The 22,335-nt window shown below is 37.6% G+C and overlaps 1 protein-coding gene across 4 annotated transcripts in view; it reads left to right on the plus strand.

The window, feature by feature from the left end:
• The window catches only part of SVEP1 (sushi, von Willebrand factor type A, EGF and pentraxin domain containing 1), a 193,181-nt gene that overhangs the window by 51,176 nt on the left and 119,670 nt on the right, over nucleotides 1–22,335 (plus strand). For all 4 annotated transcript variants that reach the window (XM_025888607.2, XM_073876569.1, XM_073876570.1 and 1 more), the window contains 3 exons: nucleotides 7,069–7,227; nucleotides 9,542–9,721; nucleotides 18,554–18,733. In XM_025888607.2, the coding sequence (XP_025744392.2) occupies nucleotides 7,069–7,227; nucleotides 9,542–9,721; nucleotides 18,554–18,733 (519 nt within the window). The remainder of the gene's footprint in view (nucleotides 1–7,068; nucleotides 7,228–9,541; nucleotides 9,722–18,553; nucleotides 18,734–22,335) is intronic.

The following is a 22,335-nucleotide window of genomic DNA, read 5'->3' on the forward strand; positions in this document are numbered from 1 at the left end:
AAATTTTTAAAAATCAATCTTAGATTATGTATATGAAGGAATTTTATAAAGTATTTGCTACTGTATATGTTATTTATATTAACTAAAATAGTCATCTAACAAATTAATATTTAGTGGATAGGATGGATTAGAGAGAATGGAGGTTTCTTTGTATTTTACAAATTCCAGACTGGTTGACATTTTAATTTATTTCAGTCAAAGAATTGCACTGTCAGCTGAAGAAAAATCTAACATTAGCACAACGTGATAGCTTCAAGAATCACACTTCCAGTAATCGTAGCTGATAACCGCCAAGATGTTCTGAAAAGAGAAAGTGCTTATTTTACCAACAACTAAGAGAGCAATTAAGAAATAATATTTGGGACATTTCCAGAAAGGAAACATTTAATATTTAAAGGAAAAGAACATACCCCAGCCCTTTACCATCACTTGTGAAACTTGCTCAAACCACAGTTTTATTTCTTCTTTTCAATTTCAACTTTTGCTTGGTTTTAGATGAGGAATTTCCCCCCTTGGGTATCAAAGAAGTTGATTACACCTCTCCCACTAGAATTGTGCAATGCCTTTAAATAGTTCTCCTCAAGTCTGTTTTCCATTATCATTATGAATTTCACAATACATTTCCAAATGTACTTTGGGATATTTTTATCCAAACACTGTTATCCAGTGTTGTCAACTCTTGATTACTCAAACCGTTCTGGAGGGTAATATTGTTAAGATGACTTTGTTTTTATGTAATATTATTTTAAAAATAAACTATAAAATCTGTAAACAGAATATGACTGCTCATATGGAAGATTTCTTTAACTTACTTTCTAGTATGATTCTATTTATAGAAACATCAAATGTTAGCATTGAAAAGGTCATAGTCATCATTAGTTGTAACTTCTGTATTTTGTAGGAAAAGAAAAGAAAGTCGCTTGCCAGTGACCGCGTAGCTCTTCAGTAGAAGAGCCAAGGTTGCAACTCGGTTGTCTTGACTCCAGGTCCAGTGTTCTTTTACTTCACCCAATTATTATTCTCTCTGACTTTAGTCCTCCCTCCACATTAAACCCACCTCCACCTTCCAACAAAGCTTGTTTTCCCTTCTTTGATTGAGTGACTGTTGGTCAGGAACTGGGATGGCTAATGACTAGGTCAGATCATTGGAAGACTCTCTGAACATACAAGAGCATGTTGCCCACTGAGAGAGAGAGACAAGTGCATGTGTTACATACAGTGTGACATGTGCCAGAGCAGAGGTAAGGGTAATGTACTCTGGGGGCTCAGCAGTGAAGCCAACAAAATCTGAAAAAGTTGGAGGAGCTTTGAAGAATGAGTTAGTCTTGAAGGATGCTGGAGGCTTACTCAGACAAAGGAAAGCATATGCAAAGGCAGAAGCTAACTAGAAGATAAGAAAGAAAGGTAATATTTACCAAGCACCAGAGCATCTACCAGGCACAACACATCTAGGAAGGAAGTATAATTACCTCTTTTATTGTCCAGAAAGTTAAGAGCTGGGGACCTTCTAAAATTAATGCCAGATATTGTTGCTTTACTCACATTATTTCAGTTAATTCAAACAACAAAATTTATAAGGAAGGTACTATTAATATTACACACAAAGTAACCAAGTCTCAGAGAAATGAAGTAGTTGTTCAAACTCCCAAATCCGGTAAATTGAGATGGGGGAGGCGTAGTGCACTTGATTCTGAAGCAGGTTCTAACCAGGATATGGAATTCACTGGTTCCTTATAGCAAACATACAGGAAGGCTGCAGACATATCAAAGATGTCCTTATATGTCAGAGTGAAGAGAGGGGGCCTCATTCTGTTGGTGCAGTTTTTAAGTAGAAAGTTATTTGATCAGATTTATATTTTAGGAAGATGCTCAGGCAGCAACATTCATGGTGGAATGAAGAGTAGAGATGGAGGCTGAGGGACGAGTAAAGGGCTTTGTAAAAACCTGAGTGAGAGATGGTAAGTCCAGATCTAAGACCGGGCAATGCTGCTGGTGGGAGGGGGGAGATGCAGAGGATTTTTAAGGAGAAAAATCCAAACAACACAGTTTTCATTTGGATATTGGAGGAGATAGAGGGAGGAGGTCTCTGAGGTCAGAGAACCAGTAACTGTGAGATGAAATATAGCATCTGCGATAATGACTTTCTTTTACATATAATTTTAATTTACCTTTAATTTTTTTTGCACAAGTAATACCTATTCAGCATAGCAAAACTAGAAAATGTAGATCAACAAAAATGAACCTGAAAGTCTCATAATTCTACGATGAATATATACCATGCATATATAACCTTAAAGATAATTTCCTTGAAGTCTTATGTATGTATTTATTAGCCAAAAGTATCATATAATACATATGGTGTTTGAAACATGCTTTATTACACTCAACTACATAATCTGGATGATTTTATGTGTCAAGAATTTTATTTTTATGGCTCATATTCCACTGGATGGATGAGTAATAAGAATTTAACAAACTCTCCATCTCTTGACGTTTGTGTATAGCCAGTGCTGAGTGTGTAATGATAAAGAACAATTATACACACATATTTACTTACCTTTACTTGGGACAAATTCTTAGAAATGAAGTGCTTTATCAAAAGGAAAGCTCCTTTTGAGGCTTTTGATGTCTACCCTCAGGTTTCCTACAGAGGGGGAGAGAACCTGTTTGCTCACATGCTTACTGGCAATTGGTGGTATTAACGTCATTTAAAAATTTTGCCGAATTAAAAAGTAGCCATCACTTTACATTTCTTTATCATGAGTGAGGTTAGATTGTTTATCTTATGTTTATTGGTTATTTTCATTTTTTTCTGTAGGAAATTACTAGTTCTTATTCTTTGTCGACTTTTTTTATTGGAGTATTCATTTCTTTTTCATGTATTGGAAAAAGCTCTTTATTTCTCCTTAAGGTAGTAATATAAAATTTTTTGAAATATTTAGTGTATCTTTGTACATAATCATTTTTAACCTGTAAGTCTGGCTTATTTTAGGTGTGTATCTTATCAACAGGATTAAATTAACCCATGAATAATATTTATTATAGATGATATGTTTGAATTTTCTTCTATTATGTTAGTTTATGCTGTTGTTTTTTTTTTAAAGGTTTTATTTATTTATTTGAGAGAGAGAATGCATGAGTGGAGGAAGGGGCAGAGGGAGAGGGAGAAGCAGACTCCCCACTAAGCAGGGAACCGGACTCGGGGCTCAATCCCAGGACCCCGGGATCATGACCCTAGCCAAAGGCAGACACCTAACTGACTGAGCCACCCAGGTGCCCCAATTTATGTTGTTTTGTTTTTTCATTCTTCCTGCTATTTCTTTTATTTTCTTAATGTTTTTCTATCTTTGTTCTTTGGGTTTTTTTTCTCTTCCACTGATTTAGAGGTTATGCATTCTTTTTCTATTCATAGTTATTTGTATTTTTTTATGTACAAATGTGATCCTCAGTTTTTCTTTCAGTTTTATCATATTGATGTTTATAAAAAGAAATGAGAACTCTCCCTTGTTCATCTTCCCATTCATCTCCCAATTTCTTTATATTATGCAAAGATTATTTTCTTCTTCCGATCATATGTCTTGCTTTTTAAGAAGGAGCCTTATTTGATATTTATTTTTATTTTTGCAATTTTAGCAAGATATGTAGTGGTATATACTGTATGTTCTACTAGTTTTATTAAATACCATTTCTTCCCATACTTGAGTTTTTAATTTTGATTTCTTTTCACTCAGTGAAATGCATTTTTATTTCCAGAAGCCATGCATATCCTTCAGTGGCTTCCTCTTCCTCATATTCACCAGTAGCTTGCCCAGATATAGAATTTAGGGCTCATAATATTTTTTCCACATAGCTATATATCTTACTTCCATTCTTTCTCCTGCCATTTGATTTTGCACAGGAGAAATGAAATATCAGTTTGATGTTCCCATTTATAAATATTTTGCTTTTCTTTCCTAGATGATTGCTTTTCCTTTATCCTGGGTGTCAATTACTTTTTATTAATTTTGCCTGAAACTTGATGAGGTTTTTTTTTTTGTGCCAAATCTTCAAGTAAGGAATGTATTCCTGTGTTACTATCACAACTAGTACTGTGCCTAGGTTTACTCAGTTCTGTTCTGGAATTTTATGGCTTCTTTTTACTGTCTCAAAGGACAAGTTTAATTTCGCTGTTATAATTTGCATTTTCTTCTCCATCTGTGTGTTTATCTTAATCATTTTCTCCTACAGCTGCTGACTTCTCTTTAAAGAAGACCACATTGTCTTGCATCTTCTTGAGGATCTGTGCAAATATTTACTGAACATTTGCTAGAAATACTCAATAATATGAATAATTCAATAATAATTCAATATTTAATACCATGATGCTTTGATGCAATGTTCTCTTTCTGCTGAAGTATTTTTCATAAGTCACATATGATTATAACTACTTTTATAATATTTTTATCGTTATTTTTTGTTAAGATTTTATTTATTTATCTGACAGAGAAAGCGAGAGAGCCCAAGCAGGGGAAACAGCAGAGGGAGAGAGAGAAGCAGCCTCTCTGCTGAGCAGGGAGCCTGATGCAGGGCTCCATCCTAGGACCCTGGGATCATGACTTGAGCTGAAGGCAGACACTTAGCTGACTGAGCCACCCAGGTGCCCCTGTTTTGCTCATTCTTAAATACTGTCACAGATTTAGCCAGTTCCAGAATTTTCTACTAAATATCATGGGAGAATGTTTCCTTCTGTTTTTAAATGTAATCAAGAATTTCAGAAGCATGGTTATTTTTTTCTAATAATTACATTATATAATCAATCTTGTCTTTTATATTTTTAGCCTATTATAGTAGTTAATACAAGGATTTTAGCATCTAAGAGACCTGGATGGTTTTTGAGACACAGCACATGTGGTGGTAAAGAACCTAGACTGTGGATACAAATTATCTAGATTCAAATTCCAGCTCTCCAGTTACTCGCTGTGACTTTGGCAAGTTATTTAACTTCTTACTGCCTTAGTTTTCTCCTCTATAGAATGAGATTAATAATATTAGCTACTTCATAGGTTTTTAAGGAGATTAAAAAGGTAATATTTATAAATTGTGTAGAATAGTTCCTGGGACATAGTAAATGCCATATAAATATTTGCTTTAAAATTCTAGCTCTATTCTTCCTCTCAATTTTTTTGTAAACCTTAAAAAAATTCTTTTAAAAAAATAAGCCAGACCAAAAAAATAAACATAAATAAAAAATAAATAAGCCGGGGTGCCTGGGAGGCTCAGTCAGTTAAACATCTACCTTTGGCTCAGGTCATGGTCCCAGGGTCCTGGGATCAAGTCCCGCATCGGCTCCCTGCTCAGTGGGGAGTCTGCTTCTCCCTCTGACCCTCCCCTCCCATGCTTTCTCTCTCTCTCTCTCTGTAATAAATAAATGAAATCTTTAAAAAAAAAATAAATAAGCCAGACCTTATCTTCCCAGAAACAGGCCTTAAACAAATTAACAACAGGAAGAGGAAAGGAGTGTGCTATCCCTTAAAAACATTTGACTTGCTAATTAAAAATTATAAATGTAATTTTGAATTTTTTGTCTCAAAAATGTAGGAAACCCCAATGTTGAGTACTGAAAAACAATTCTAGCTCTGTTACCTACTGAGTAACTTTAGTCAAGTCTGCAAATCTCTCCATGCCTCAGTTTCTCATCTTTAAAATGGACCTAATACTAACAAAACTAATGCATTTATTAATAACAATATTAATCATCATTAATATTACTTGCTAATACTGTGTGGACTAAATGAAACAATTTATATAAAATATCATCACTTAAGTACACATTACTGAAATACTCCAGTGCATACTTGACTGTGCTACATCAAATTAGCTGAGCTTGCAAGTCCCTCTATTCCTCAATTTCCTTATTATTGAATTCTCAATTTTGAGTTGTTTTACAGATGTATAACTCCAGAGAGGAAGTTACAGATTCAAAGCGACCTTGTCAGTGCAGATGGAGGGTATGAAGCAAGGTCAATTGGATCCTCCTTTTAATCTTTTTGTGTGTGTGTTTCTTTTTTCTTCCAAGGGCCTGTTTCCCATCAGTTGTATTATTACCCTCAAACTCTTCACTTTCTCCTATCCTCAGTCAAGTGCTTTGAACAGAAACAATGGGCCCTGTGTTCTTTGCATATGTAGTTCTTCTCCTCTGCTGGGAGAGGGTGCAGGAGTGCAGTGGGGCGGGGGGGGGGACTGCACAGGTTGGGGGAGGAGAATACGGAGTCAACAATATTTATTAAGTTTTTTTTTATGTGTCATGTATCACTGATTCCTTTAGTCCCTTAACATGCATTGGTATTGTGGTTTTTCCCCCACAAATAAACCCAGATGTCTCATGCTGTGTTATGTTGTAATTGTAACTAATTGTGGGACTTAGGAGGCTACATCACTCCTTGAATGGGTAAAGAAAATGTGAGATATATATATATGTATATATATGTATATCTACACACACACACACCACAGTGGACTATTACTCAGCCATCAAAAAGAATCTCTTGCCATTTGCAACAATGTGGCTGGAACTAGAGTGTATTAGGCTAAGTGAAATAAGTCAGAGAAAGACAAATACCATATGATTTCACTCATAGGTGGAATTTAAGAAACAAAACAGATGAAAATAGGGGAAGGGGAAAAAAAAAAGAGAAGGAAGCAAACCATAAGAGACTTTTTAACTATAGAGAACAAACTGAGGGGTGCTGGAGGGAGGTGGGTGGGGACGGGCTGGATGGGTGATGAGCATTAAGGAGGGCACTTGTGATGAGCACTGGGTGTTATATGTAAGTGATGAATCACTAAATTCTACCACTGAAACTAATATTACACTATATGTTAACTAGAATTTAAGTAAAAATTTGAAGGAAAAAACCCCAAAACTACATCATTCTTACAAAAAGAATCTTCGTTTCTGTCCTTGTTCGAACTATATTATTATTTCTACGAAAAGATATTGTTTGGATTTTTTTCTGCCTACTTAGTCTCAAAAATGCTGTTAACTATCAATTCATCTATCATCAATTCATGTAAAATGGACTTCCCCAGCTTGCCCATCTGGGACGTACAAGCCAGAAGGTTCTCCAGGAGGAATCGGCACTTGCCTTCCATGTCCTGATGAAAATCACACCTCTCCACCTGGAAGTACATCCCCAGAAGACTGTGTCTGCAAGGAGGGATATCGGGCATCGGGCCAGACCTGTGAAGGTAAGTCTCCCACGTTTGGCAAATAGGAAATATAAAAGCTGATCTCTTTGAGAGGAGTGATGCTGGTGTTTCCATCCAATTCATTTTAAGTGATCTTTAATATTTCTTTCTCTAATCTTATTTGGGAGTTCTCAGTTTTTATTAAGTAGCATTTCTTGTCATTGCACACATCTATAATCTTGCTCCAGGAAAGTGGTCTGAGACCCCAGGAATGACAGAACCATGAAACCAGAAAGATTTAGTATTTGAAAAAGATCTATGAACCTAAAAGCCACAAATCTAACAATAAATTTGGTAACAAATGAGCTGGTTTTGGCTCTGGTGATATTTAAATCCATTTAAAGAGAATATTTTTATGAGTAAAGTATCTTGATAGTATTCATATCAAAAGTTAAAGTTATTTAATTAGCCTGTAACATGTACAAGAGGCTTTGGGATCTGTAGCAGATGTACTGTGTTGGACTTATTCTTTGTTTCACGCCACTTTAATTAAGAGGGAGAATAAATAATGACATATGAAGATCAAGAACTAGAAAAATCTCATAGCCACATAGGTATCAAAATAAAACATTTTTTTCTTTAAATTTTTTATTGTTATGTTAATCACCATACATCATTAGTTTTTGATGTAGTGTTCCATGATTCATTGTTTGTACATAACACCCAGTGCTCCATGCAGAACATGCCCTCTTTAATACCCATCACCAGGCTAACCCATCCCCCCACCCCCCCTCCCCTCTAGAACCCACAGTTTGTTTTTCAGAGTCCATCATCTCTCATGGTTTGTCTCCCCCTCCGACTTACTCCCCTTCATTCTTCCCCTCCTGCTATCTTCTTCTTCTTTTTTTTTTTCTTAACGTATATTGCATTATTTGTTTCAGAGGTACAGATCTGTGATTCAACAGTCTTGCACAATTCACAGCGCTCACCATAGCACATACCCTCCCCAATGTCTATCACCCAGCCACCCCATCCCTCCCACCCCCCACCACTCCAGCAACCCTCAGTTTGTTTCCTGAGATTAAGAATTCCTCATATCAGTGAGGTCATATGATACATGTCTTTCTCTGATTGACTTATTTCACTCAGCATAACACCCTCCAGAAACCAAAAGAACAGTAGAACAGATCAATGAAACTAGGAGCTGGTTCTTTCTTTGAAAGAATTAACAAGATTGATAAACCCCTGGCCAGACTTTCCAAAAGAAAAGAGAAATGACCCAAATCAACAAAATCATGAATGAAAGAGGAGAGATCACAACCAACACCAAAGAAATACAAACAATTATAAGAACATATTATGAGCAACTATATGCCAGCAAATTAGATAACCTGGAAGAAATGGATGCATTCCTAGAGATGTATCAACTACCAGAAATGAATCGAGAAGAAATAGAAAACCTGAACAGACCTATAACCACTAAGGAAATTGAAACAGTCATCAAAAATCTCCCAATAAACAAAAAGCCCAGGGCCAGATGGCTTCTCAGGGGAATTCTACCAAACATTTAAAGGAGAATTAATACCTATTCTCCTGAAACTGTTCCAAAAAATAGAAATGGAAGGAAAACTTCCAAACTCATTTTTGAGGCCACCGTTACCTTGATCCCAAAACCAAAGACCCCATCAAAAAGGAGAATTACAGACCAATATCCTTGATGAACATGGATGCAAAAATTCTCACCAAAATACTAGCCAATAGGATCCAACAGTACATTAAAAGGATTATTCACCATGACCAAGTGGGATTTATCCCTGGGCTGCAAGGTTGGTTCAACATCTGCAAATCAATCAACATGATACAATACATTAACAAAAGAAAGAACAAGAATCATATGATCCTCTCAATAGATGCAGAAAAAGCATTTGACAAAGTATAGCATCCTTTCTTGATCAAAACTCTTCAGAGTATAGGGATAGAGGGTACATACCTCAATATCATAAAAGCCATCTATGAAACACCTATAGCGAATATCATTCTCAATGGGGAAGAACTGAGAGCTTTCCCCCTTAAGGTCAGGAACACTGCAGGGATGTCCACTATCACCACTGCTATTCAAAATAAAACATTTTTAAAGCTTAAAAAAGACTATTTAGTCTGTTTAAAAAATTTAATTGGAAGTAAATACATACCTAATAGGAGTGAGATGTAAGGGTTCTTCTTCCAAATATGCACTTAGAAATTGAAATGCAGTAAATAGGAATGATGTGGGTGATTTAACAGTGTGTCTAAAATGTCCTCTTAAAAAGACAAAGAAAAGGAGGCTGCTTCAAAGGCTAATTTTGCTTTTTTATTTTCTTTCTGTAAATGTTAGTTGTCCACTGCCCTGCCCTGAGGCCTCCTGAAAACGGTTACTTTATCCAGAACACTTGTAACAACCACTTCAATGCAGCCTGTGGGGTCCGATGTCACCCTGGATTTGACCTCGTGGGAAGCAGCATCCTCTTGTGTCTACCCAATGGTTTGTGGTCCGGTTCAGAGAGCTCCTGCAGAGGTATGCAAACTGCCAGTTCACATTGTTGATTGCCTTGCTTGATTTCCTTGATTTAAACTTTAATGGACCAGTGAAGTTCTTTGTTTCTTGTAATTTCATAGACCACAGACCACAGAAAGAGAAAAGATTATAGGACATCTGAAATCAGAACTACCAAGTTCAATTGACCACATCATCATAAACTATCCCCTTTATGTTTCTTTTATGAACAAGCAAAGAGCAAAGAAAGGGCCTTCCTGGGAAGGAAATGGACAGGTTACCCTAAACCTCAGATTTTAAGCAGCCAAGACAGGGTGCCAAGTAGAGTTTTGGAATGCTTGGAATGAGGGCTTTGATGACTAATGTCATTGGAGGACTGGGAACCACACTGGGATCCTGCAGCAGGAGCAGTGAGCTGACTTGTATGTCTCCAGCCATTGCTAGGAATAGACAGTGTTCTATAGAAAGTGGGAATTTGCTAAAGTGAAATCCCAAAGAGCCTAGTCAGGCCAATAGAAACAGGGATTTATGGTACCTCGAATAGAACATAAGGCTCCCACGTCAAAAAAAGAGAAAAAACAAATAGAATGGTACCTTAGTTTACCTCCACTCTTGCCACCTCCAAGATCTCCTTTCCTACTTCTTACAACTATTACACACAACTTCCTAAGTTTTCTTTTTTTAAAAAAATAAGTCCAGGTTTTTTTTTTAAGATTTATTTATTTATTTGAGAGAGCATGCATGCATGAGCTGGGGGCAGAGGAAAAGAATCTCAAGCAGACTCCTTGTTGAGCACAGAGCCTGATGTGGGGTTGATCTCATGACTCTGAGATCATGACCTGAGCCGAAACCAACAGTTGGTCACCCAACTGACTGAGCCACCCAGACTCCCCTTAGACAACTTCTCAAGGTTTCACAAGTAGGGTTGGAAGAGAGGGCTATCTAAGAAAAGAGGGGAACAAGCCAAAGGACTTGAGATTCCCTTCCCATCAAGCTTCTGAATACAGTATTTCCCCCCTACCTAGAGTTGCCAGATGAAACCCAGGACACCCAGTGAGATGCAAATTTTAGGTAAAGAACAGTGTTTAGTATAAGTCAGTCCCATACAAGATTTGGGACTGACTTATACTAAAAATGAGATGTTGATTTTCTAAAACTCAAATTTACCTGGATCTCCTCATTTGTTTGTTTGTTTTTGCTAAAATCTGGCAACCTCACCCCCACCACATCCCCTAGGCATCCTTTGGCAGTACACCTTCGGATTTGATTGCTCCAGGACCCCCCATCACACAGTTTCCTGGAGTACTGTAAGGAGTTTTCTCTTGGTTCTTTGCACCCATAAGGGAAGGCAACCCACTCAGGCTCTGAGGTCATTTGTGAGCCCCAGGAGACCACCACTGCAGTTATCAGCTACCGGCATTGAACCCATCCATTAATATGAATCTGCCTAACTCAGGTCCCAACCCATACTCTTCTCTGTATCTACAAAGAAAAGAAGAAATCAGCAAAATTATACAAGGGGGACCTGAAAGAGAAGGGGAAAAATGGACTCACTGAGATTCTGAGGCAATCACAGTGCTAAATAAGGCCAGGATGCCAAGAAATGCGAGAAATCTAAAAACAAAAGGATTTCTGAGGATAAAAAAAGAAGGTTGCAGACACGATGACCAGACAGTGAAAAGACAAATTAATAAGTTAGAAAACCAACTCAAGAAACTTTTCTGTAGGGGGCACCTGGGTGGCTCAGTTGGTTGGGTGTCTGCCTTCGGCTAGGGTCGTGATCCCGGGGTCCTGGGATCGAGTCCCGCGTCGGGCTCCCTGCTCTGTGGGGAGCCTGCTTCTCCCTCTCCTCCCCACTTGTGCTCTCTCTCACTATCTCTGTCTCTCTCTCTCTCAAATAAATAAAAAACCTAAAAAAAGAAACTCTTCTGTAGGAAGGGAAGAATTTCAAAGAATAAAAAATACGAAAGAATAAAGTGAATGAGAGTTGTCCCAGGAAATAGACTCTTCTTATATTGGGAATCTAGAGAGAGAATGGCGTGAGGGAGAATATATCCCCAAGCTGAAATCTTGAAAATACACAAAACTAACATTTTTGATATTCAGCTTAACATCACTTAATGAGTGCTAGAAAAAAATGATTGAAAACAGATCCATATCTGGAAATAATCTTAGTGAAATTTCTGAATGCCCTGGAAAAATGGAAAATTGTCCCCGTTTCACAGTTAGAAGTAAGTAGCACTACCTACAAAGGAAAGAGGATCCGACTTGAGCCTCTAATTAGCCATTGTAGATATGAGAAGATGAGAGTATGTTGCCAGGATTCTGAGAGAAAAGAATCAGACCCTAGATTCCCAAACTCAGACAAGCTACTGTTTATGTGGGAGGGCCAAGGAAAGACATTTTCAGTCCTGTAGTCTCAAATGGTAAAAAGCCACAGGCCGTTACTGAAAAAGTTAATCATAGAAAGCCTCTCAGATATATTCATAAAAAGTCAACAGTTATAAGTTCTGTGTCAGATCTCTACCCCTTCTTCCAAACACTTAATGGCAGAGGGTGGAAAGCGTTGCATTTTAACCTTCCACTTACTGGCCTTCCAAAGAAGAGTGAGAGAAGCAAGTAGACAGCCCCTTTAGGATAAGGTCTGACCCCTGCCTCTTTACTTTCCACTGTCCATACCCTGAGCCTCGGATCCTGCACTAAAGCCATAAGAAATGGCCATGTCCTCTCAGGAAGCCATCCTTTGACAAGTTGTTCCTACAGCTTTGAGTGTCTGATAGGCCTGACTTTGCTGTTGGTCCCTATATATAAACCCTCTGCTGTTATCAAACTTCTCAGCCTGGATGGGATGACCTCTAACTTCTGTATGTGTGTCCACCAATCTGTTCTCCCCTGATTAGAACCCTTGTGCTCTGTGTCAGTGTCAGTGTCAGTGGGGGAAGCGAGGTCACCATGAGTGTCATTGGATCAGGGATTTATTTTAGGAATTCAGACCTTGCACAATTTTGGAAGAGCTGGCAAACTGAAGATCTAGAAGTTAGAACATCAGAGGTGTTACTACCAACTCAGTCTGTAAGGCCAAGCCAAATGTGTTGGGAGGTCTAAGAGAAGCTTTTTGCTTGTGTGTAACCACACCCCATGGCTCCACAGCCAAGAACCTGGCAGTGAGTTTGGGGCCTTCTTAGGTCAATACAGTTAGCAGTTGGGACTCAGAATGGAGGCTGGCAAAGACAAGCTGGAACCATGGGACATGTCTACATTTCCCATCACTGAGTCTGGCTGTAGTGGCCACTGCTTCCCTTACTGCTTTCTCAGATCCAGGGCAGGTTCATCTTTGACCAATCCTAACCTGGCTTACAGTGAGGGGATTCTGGCAGCCTATTTCCCAGCTTAACCAACGTGTTATAATACAACTAACACACTTAACTTTTATTAATCAACTTGTGTATCACCGCTGCTAGACTGTTAGTTTTTTATGCACACAGAATGTATCTTTTCCTCTCAATCCTTGGTTATACCACTGGTGAATGAACAAGAACTTGAATTTGACAAATACACACATTGATACATGCACTGATAAATAGATATGTCGGTGATCTACCTGTGTCACTTCCCATTATGCATGTGCATTTTTAAAAAGCATTCTCATTCTTATTTATGCAATTTAAGTTGATATTCTAATATAAATAAAATAATTTTATTTATTTTTTAATTTTTTTTAAAGATTTTATTTATTTATTTGACAGAGAGAGACAGCGAGACCAGGAACACAAGCAGGGGGAGTGGGAGAGGGAGAAGCAGGCTTCCCGCTGAGCAGGGAGCCCGATGTGGGACTCGATCCCAGGACCCTGGGATCATGACGTGAGCCGAAGGCAGACGCTTAACGACTGAGCCACCCAGGCGCCCTAAATAAAATAATTTTAATCAAAGCAGAGATATACTACAGGATCATGGCTCTTCCTAAGATCCTTTCAGTTTCATCCCCAAAGCTCTGCCTAACTTTCCAGTGTACAAAGCTGTTCCAAATGAAGATACGTAATCCCTTCCTCTGGCTCATCTTTAGTGAATTTAGTTACTTGAGATATTGTTCTTTGAAATATATACCATATTTCATTAATTCTACAACAATTTCACCCCACATTTTAACATCCCTAAAAACTAAGATGCACCTTAAAATCAGTGGCATTAAATCCTTTCATAGATATTGTTTCTTTATTTAGTGGCACATAAAATAATGGTGTGCCTCATGATTGGGGCATCCAGGATTCAATGAAATATGGCAGCTGCTTGGGGATTCACTTCTGTCTCAGGGTGGGTAACATAGAGAAAATAGTATTTTAGGATCTAATTTAAATCTAATTGTAGGAACAGAACCATTTTAGTTATGTTATCTTTTTCTTGAAAATCTTTCTGAAATTGAGACAGAAATGAAAGATCAGTGTAAAATATAAAGGCTTTTACAAATTTCATGTTGCACTCTTAATGTCTTATAGTGTTAAATAATAGTCAAAAGGCTTGAGTCTTATTCCTCCTTTGTATTCATCATAAAGCATTTATACTCTTTTTTAAAAATTTTTATCTGAATTATACACTTATTTCTAAACTCGTAAGGATTTTTTTGTGGTTTCCTAATGATAACTCACTAAACCACAACATCATAGTAAATTAAATTTTGTGATAGATTTTTTTTCTGATAAAATGGCCCAAACAACAAAAGAATCCTACATTTAACATCAGGTTTATTTTATTTTCAATATAGATGCTATCACAATTTGGAGATTGACAGGAACTATTTACCTGGTGAAAAAAATCTAATTAGTCTTTAAAATGAGAACCAGAACTATTCTCACATTGTCTACTTCTTAGTAGACTGTCTTCTTAAAAGAATAAATTGCTATTTTCTAAAAAGACCAAATCAATATTTAAGGATTGCTTTAACATGGATGTACATCAAGCAGAATTTTTCAGCTTGTTGAAATAAAAAAAAAATTTAACTGAAACTAATAAATAGGCATGTTTCTATTAAAAACGTTCTTGGTTGAAAAGGAATATAAGATGTTTAAGGACTAAATAGGAATTCTTACATATGCTTTGTTTCCCAGAGGAGCAATGAAAGTTTATTAAAACCAACATTTGGGAAGCAGTATAATTTGTATGTGTATGAAACACCACCTCTAATTTACTATCAGTACTCTTGAGAGATGTTGCAAATCCATTTCGTCTTGAGTTGGAAAGCTGGAGTGATTTTAGCAGTTTATTAAATCTAAAAGTAGTTGTTTAACATGGTTTTCCAGATTCTGTGTATTTTGATCATAGGAATTTTATCTATTCACCTTTTAATTCCACCTGGCACTTGGCATTGTGCTACATACGGTAGACACACTCAATAAGAGTCAAAATGTGGAAGGCAAAATACTTCTGTGAACCTGATGCGCTCAACAATGATTCTACTTACACATTGGACACATTCAATAAAAATCAAGATGTGGAAGGCAAAATATGTCTGCTCATCTGTCATCAGTAGTTGCCTTTGGTCCAAGTCATCCCAGAGATTGAAAGGCTAAAGCTTATGGTTTAAGCTTTAATTTGATTCTTGAATTTTCTCTCTAAGAGTGATCAATCCTAAATATATATATTTACTGCACCCAATATTTATGCTCTGCTGACTAAATATCATTTGAATGGGTTCCTTCAGAATAGATCCTGCTAATGACTTCAGTAGAATATGCACTGAATATTTTTCCCCAACTTCCTTTCCTCTTATTATAAAGTTAAGCTTTCATCGTAAATATATGCTTGATATGAAAAATTGGCAAAAAAAAGAAATGTTGAAGAAAAAAATATACCTTACCCAGAGTCCCCCCAAAATTCTTGAGTCCCAAATTATTTTGTTCAAAAATAAAATTTTGATTGCCAGGTTGTCTTCTGGCCTTTAGTGTTGCAGAAATGCTATTGTTGATAACAGAACTTTGTTCTTTTGCAGAGGTTATTTTTGGGTTTGTGTGTGTGTGCGCTATGCCTGATGCTTGTAGGATTATATCTGTGAGCAAATGAATATAGGTGACCATCCTTTGGCACATCCAACAGGAATGCATTCTCTTTTCCTCTCCATATCTCTGTTTATGACGGGGATGTACATGCCATCTGACTGAAAGTAAATTTCCATGGGGCTCTGCAGCTCCCCCACCTGCTCTTTAGTCCTCTTTCCCCTGTTCCTACTTTACCTTCCCCTCCCTTCTCTGCACTGTTCTTCCCACTCCTCCTTTCCTTTTTCTCACCTCCTCTGTTCTTCTTCTCTTCTACCTACCTTCCCCTCGCCTTCTCTTTCTTTTCTTCTCTTTTCTTATTCTCCTACTTCCTTTCTCCTTTATTCTTGCCCTCCTTCCCCTGATTGGAAATCCTGAACAGAGTGGGTTTAAACTAGAACTGGAGGAAAAGAGGTGTAGAAAGAATAACTCTTTAGAGATGATTTTCTCTACAGAACATACAATGGATTGGAGATCCCAGTAGGGCATAGAAATTGATGGAGATGAAGCCCTTGAAGGAGTGATTCAAGAAGATAGGAGGTTGTTTTCAGAGAGTGGGATGCTTAGGTTGATGATAGCAAGGTCTGGAGGATAAGGCAATGGAAGGGAGGCTGAGGTAGGGTGAAGGATATGGTTATTGGAGAAGAAGAGGTGAAAAATATGACTCCTGGATACTGGAATGATCTTCTACATAGAATATATGAAATCACTGATGTGTGTGTGTGTGTGTGTGTGTGTGAGAGAGAGAGAGAGAGACAGACAGAGACAGAGAGACAGAGAGACAGAAAGAATAAAATCTTCAAAGAATAAGAAGTGGTCCAGAGGTCAGCAGACAATTGGGAAAGAAATGATGCTGAATATTTAGTATGACACTGTGGGAGCTGAAGGATTTTGGAAAGAAAAGAGGAAGGAGAGAGAAAAATCTGGGAAGGCACAAGGAGCAAAGAAGACAACTCTGTCACCCGCAGGCCTTGCTATAAGAGACAATGAGATTTTGATTAGGGTAAGAAAGTGAAAGAAAAGTTGGCAAGTGAAGTTTAGGATAGGAGAGGATTTACTGAAGACTGATCATGTATTCCAGAGGTCAGGTGCAAGAGTTTGTGAATTAGATTTGGAGTAGAACTACATGGGGATAACCCTCGTAGATGAGGGATAACCTTGGAGCCTCGGGCTTCCTAAGAGATTGTCAGAAACAGGAATATAGAATGTCATAAGATTAATTGAGATAGACCCTAAGACACATTGTGGGATTTTGGTGGGCTGGACAGCAAGGAAGTTCTCGCCAGGAGAGCTTAGAGCACAGATGCTGTTTGGGGACCTGCAGAGGCAGGAGCAGTCCGAGTGCCCTCTTGGAGCTTCTTTGATGTAGTATTGAGGCTAATGAGTTAGAATTAGCAGTACTAGAAAAATGCATGTTTCTCTGGACACCCCATGGTGGGTACTTCTGCTGATGGGGTTGAGGCTGACCAAGGCACAGGGGTATTTCCAGGATCAAGGGTTTAGTAAATAGCCCCTGGCTGCTCTCTCATGTTGGTTGTGAAGCTGATAGATAAAAGAATCATGTCACCAGTTGTATCAGCTCACTTCTCAGACCAGGGAAATGTGATCCTAGGTCACATGCTCTACCTCTGAGCAGGGTTGGAGCACACACAGACCCCATGAGCTGATAGAGGGGAGCGATCTTTCCCTAGGAAATTAGCAAAGGAATAGTGAATGGATGCTGGGCACAGGAATTTAGGAATTATGTACAGCTACTGGTATCAAAGACCCAAGTAACAATGTCCTAAACCAGTTAAGAGTTTATTTTTCTCTCAGCTAAAAGAAGGAGAGAAGCAGGTAATCCTAAACTGGTGTGATAGCTCCATTGTCATTAGAGACCCAGGCTTCTTTAATTTTTTTGCTCTACCATCTTAGGGTATGATAGTTATCCTATAAGAGTATCCTGTACTTTTACTGTAATATGCTGGGGTACTATCCCTCATTTCCATATTTCAGGACAAAGAAGGAGGAGGAAAAGGCAAAAGGCACTCTCTCAATTGAAAGAGTCTCCATTAAAAAGCTTTTTCAGACAACTTCAGCTCACATCTCATTGTCTGTCATTGGTGCGATGGAGGTGGGCAGTTGTTACCTTCTAGCTGTGTGTATTCTATGCTGAATAAAACTGGGAAGAATGTTACTGGGTAGACAACTAGCCATCTTTGTCACAGCAGCAAAAAAACACAAATAAAACAATCTTAGTGCATAAGTCAAGATTAGCATCATGAACTAGGATTTGCAGTAAGTGTCTTGGAAGAAAGAGGTGAAAAAGCTAAAAGGACCAGAGTTATGGTCAGAGAGTTGGATACTGAAATTTAAGATTGCAGAGGCTAGGACCATTAAAAGGCCCAGGATATGCCCATAGGCCCATGAGATCTGAGAATGGAGTTAATCGTGAACCTGAATCCCTGTCCTGGAAAAGACTCCTTCCTTTTGTTGGACCGTAGCCTGGAAAATCACAGCAAAGGCCCAGCTGAGGGTTGCAGAGACCTCCCATTGCCAGCCACCTCCAACCTACAGGCGTCATCATCCATCTAGGACCGGACTCCTTAGATTAGCCTAAGTTTCCCACCTGTGGGCAGGTGACCAAGCACAGTGATTTGGCTTGGGCAGAGCATCTGATGAAACACATGCTTTTAATTGTCCCACACAAGCTCAAAATATAATGGTGTGTTATTTACTATTTGCCATTTTAAGAAAAGGTATGTTCTTGTTTGTGTTGGCATTATTAAACTTACAATTTTTATCTTTATTTAGTAAGATGTGACCTAGTTATTTTCATTTTATATAGTACGGACATGTCCTCATCTCCGCCAGCCCAAACATGGCCGCATCAGCTGTTCCATGGGGGAAATGTCCTACAAGACAGTGTGTTTGGTTACCTGTGATGAAGGGTACACACTAGAAGGAAGTGCTAAGCTTACCTGTCAAGCAAACGCCCAGTGGGATGGCCTAGAACCCCAGTGTGTGGGTAAGTCTTTGATGGCATGGTGCCTTTGGTGATTTATTTCTCTTGCTCTCAGATTTCTCCTCTTTTCTGTGAAGACCTAGAACTAAAATTGAAAAACAAACTGAGGGTTCTAGAGGGGAGGGGGGGTGAGAAGATGGGTTAGCCTGGTGATGGGTATTAAAGAGGGCACATACTGCACGGAGCACTGGGTGTTATACACAAACACTGCATCATGGAACACTACATCAAAAACTAATGATGTAATGTATGGTGATTAACATAACAATAAAAAAATTAAAAAAAATAAAATCGATTCCTAATGAATATAATAACTACATCTCCATATATACAGATGCACAGAGACACAGGTACATAAATGAATACATTGTTTTATTCCTCTTTATTCTGTAAAAAGACTTCTATGCCAGAATCCCATTTTCTAAGTCACTGAAGTTTACGACTCTAAATGGTGATTTTTTTTTTTTTCTAAACTGGGGCCAATTTGGGTGGATTTTTTAAAAAAGCAGATGCTGTGTGATCCCTTGCTTTGCTTAAATACCAGTTACTTTCACCTTGTTGATGAAGGACAAGATTATGAAGTGACCCCTAGGATAGACCGTAACATTCTATTTCACTGGAAGATTTTTTACCTTCTCCCTCATGAAGAGTTGTGACATCTCACTCCTGAAATTGGGTCCAGAATGAATAAATTCAGGAGCTTTTCCAGTTTGTTGCTCCTTATATGCTGTAGATACAAATAACAATGGTAATAATAATGATGATGAGAGGGTAACTGCCATTTAATGAATCCTTATTAAGGATACCTAGGAGCATGGCAGGTGTATAATTAAATTGATGTAGAAGTGTTGGGGTTCAGAGCCAACGGCCAAGAAAGAATTCTTAAGATGTCTTCAATGCTACAAGGTGGTTTTATTAAAGCGCAGAGACAGGACCCACGGTCAGAAAGTGCTGCATTGGGGTTGTGACGGGTGACTGATTATATACTTTGAAGTTGGGAGGGGGTTAGGGACAGCACAAGTCTCCCAGGTATTTTGGAAACAAGGTTTCTAGGAACCTGAGAGGACTAGCTATCGTTAGGAAAGGTGATTTATTATTGTTGAGTAAAAACTCAGTCATGTGACCCTTCAGATGGTTATTAGTGGGCCATATGCTTGAAGGATGATTGCTAACATATATCTTTGGGGGGGGGGAGTAGAGATAAAGGAAGTTTCCAAAGGAATTTTTATATATTAAAGTAGACTCACAGAATCCTGGGATTCAGGCTAAGAATGCCTTTTGCCCTCAGCAAAGTATCAACATCAAGGCAGCTGAGCTCCTAGAGGAATGTCATTCTGCTTCAAGGACATGTCAGTAGGCAGGAAGGAAATTTAATTTTTTCTTTTGCCTTTGTTTCCCACATCAAAATAACCAACTTCCAAAAAAAGGAAAAAGAAGAACTATATATAGGGAATAAACTGAGATATGCCAGGACCCAAGACGGGGAAACTAAATATTATAAATATGTCAGTTCCTTCCAAATTGATTTACAGGTTTGTTCTAGTATAATCTGGTTTTGGATCTGTGGTTGATAGTAGAGGAAGGTATCACCAGGAAGGTGGTTGAGCTTCCAGGGTCTGTGGGGATTCATTTAACAGTCCAAGAATTGACCCTCACTGTGCAAGCTCAGAAAAACTGATATTTTCATACTGAGAAGAGATTAATCTCTCCTGGACAGGAGAATGAAATTTACTATGAAACAAAAATTCAGTTCATTAGCAATGAGATACCTACTGTTACCAATACTGTAAGACTTAGCCCGAACAAGCATGGTATTTTCCTGTAGGGGAAGCTACAAGAACACCCAAATCAAGAACACACTTAGTTTGCATAAAATCTAAGCAAAGGGAGTTCGCTTCTTCAGGTATTCCACAGAATTAAATGAAATGAAGGTGATGGACGTATCACCATAAAAAAGGTGGCTTTTATAGTGGGACAGTGAATCTCAATAAACCTCTTTAGTTGGGATGTTGTCTCCTTAGGCTAGATTTTCTATGTAAATACAAATGTTTACATCTGAGAATCATCTCTTTCCCTGGTTCCATGATTGTCCACCTCCTCTTCTGAGGGACCCAATCTTTCATTAACAATAGTAATACCTCTAATAAGGTTTTCCTGTTCTCAATTCTTCTTAAAATTGTTGTGCACATCTCTGTAATGATTTAAAACATATGCAAATCTCGGTGGATTTGTGTAACTATCAGAGGAAATTGCGTCTCTATTTACAGTTTTTGGGGAACAACTTAATGTCACCTCCAAATTCTGACAACCACCATAATTACTGTGAAAGTTCTGATTTTAAAAAATTGATAGAAATGAACAGAATGTGTATTGAAGAATAGACAGGTACAAAAGAGAAAAATTTTGAACATGAAGTAAAATGAGAGAGAACTTATTCTCACCATCATAAGACAGATTGTGAACCCACAGTAATTAAAATAGAACATGAATTGTACAATGATGCACAGAACAATGGAGCTACACATGACTAATTTGGTGCAGAAACAAACATTTGTTTACAGAAGAATATAACACTCAATAAAGGAAATTCCAGAAATCAATGGGGGAAAAGTTTATGTAAAAATTAGTTTTGACTCCACTACATACATACAAAAAAAAAAATCACTAAATTAAGTTAATTAATTAAATCAGGCAAATTAAGGAGTGAAATATAAGAAAAGATACAGATTTTTATGAAGGAGAACTTTCTAAGAATAAAAAGACAATCTGAATTTTTAATGGAGAAGAATTTCCTAAGAATAAAAGAAAAGGATAGATTTGAATACATGAAGATTTAAATTTCTGTGCTTCAAATGAATTCTTTACATTATTAAAAGGCAACCAGCAAAAAAGAAAGGTTATTTGAAACACATGTAACAGCATCAATGTTATTAATGATTGTTCTTAACATTTCCTAAAGTATGGAACCAGACGAAAAGTATATAGACTCCAATAGAAAGAGAGATAAAGGAAACAAATTCAATGCACAAGTGAGAAATTAAAAAATACAATTTTTAAAAAAGATAAAAAATGAAATTGAGAAACTCCTAAAACCAGTTACAAGACATGGGCTAAATTATACACTGATGTAATTTTATAGTTATAAATCCTTTCATTATTAAATAGGGAGAATGAAAATAACATTAAATTCAAAAGTTAGGAAGAGAATGATTGCAATGGAATTTGAAAGAAATACACACTAATAATTAAGGAAAATGAACTGTGAAGGGAGATGGGATGCCATAGGATGAATAAGAGGGAAATCTTTGAATTAAATAATAGGTTTTTTTTTTTTTTTAAAGATTTTATTTAGAGAGAGAACGCATGTGCAGGGGGTACGGACAGAGGGGGAGAGAGAGAGAGGATCTCAAGCAGGCTCCGTGCTGAACATGGAGCCTGATGCAGGGCTTGATTTCACAACCCTATGATCATGACCTGAGCCAAAAACAAAAGTTGGACACTTAACTGATGGGGCCAGTCAGGTGCCCCTACCATAATAGATTTTTAAAATATAAGTTAAAAAAATGCAAAACAGAATTCTTTTTTTTTTTTTAAAGATTTTATTT

This window comes from Callorhinus ursinus, unplaced genomic scaffold (genome assembly GCF_003265705.2).
Source record: "Callorhinus ursinus isolate GAN/ISIS: 27379988/994484 unplaced genomic scaffold, GSC_fseal_2.0 scaffold24, whole genome shotgun sequence".
NCBI classification, from domain to species: domain Eukaryota; kingdom Metazoa; phylum Chordata; class Mammalia; order Carnivora; family Otariidae; genus Callorhinus; species Callorhinus ursinus.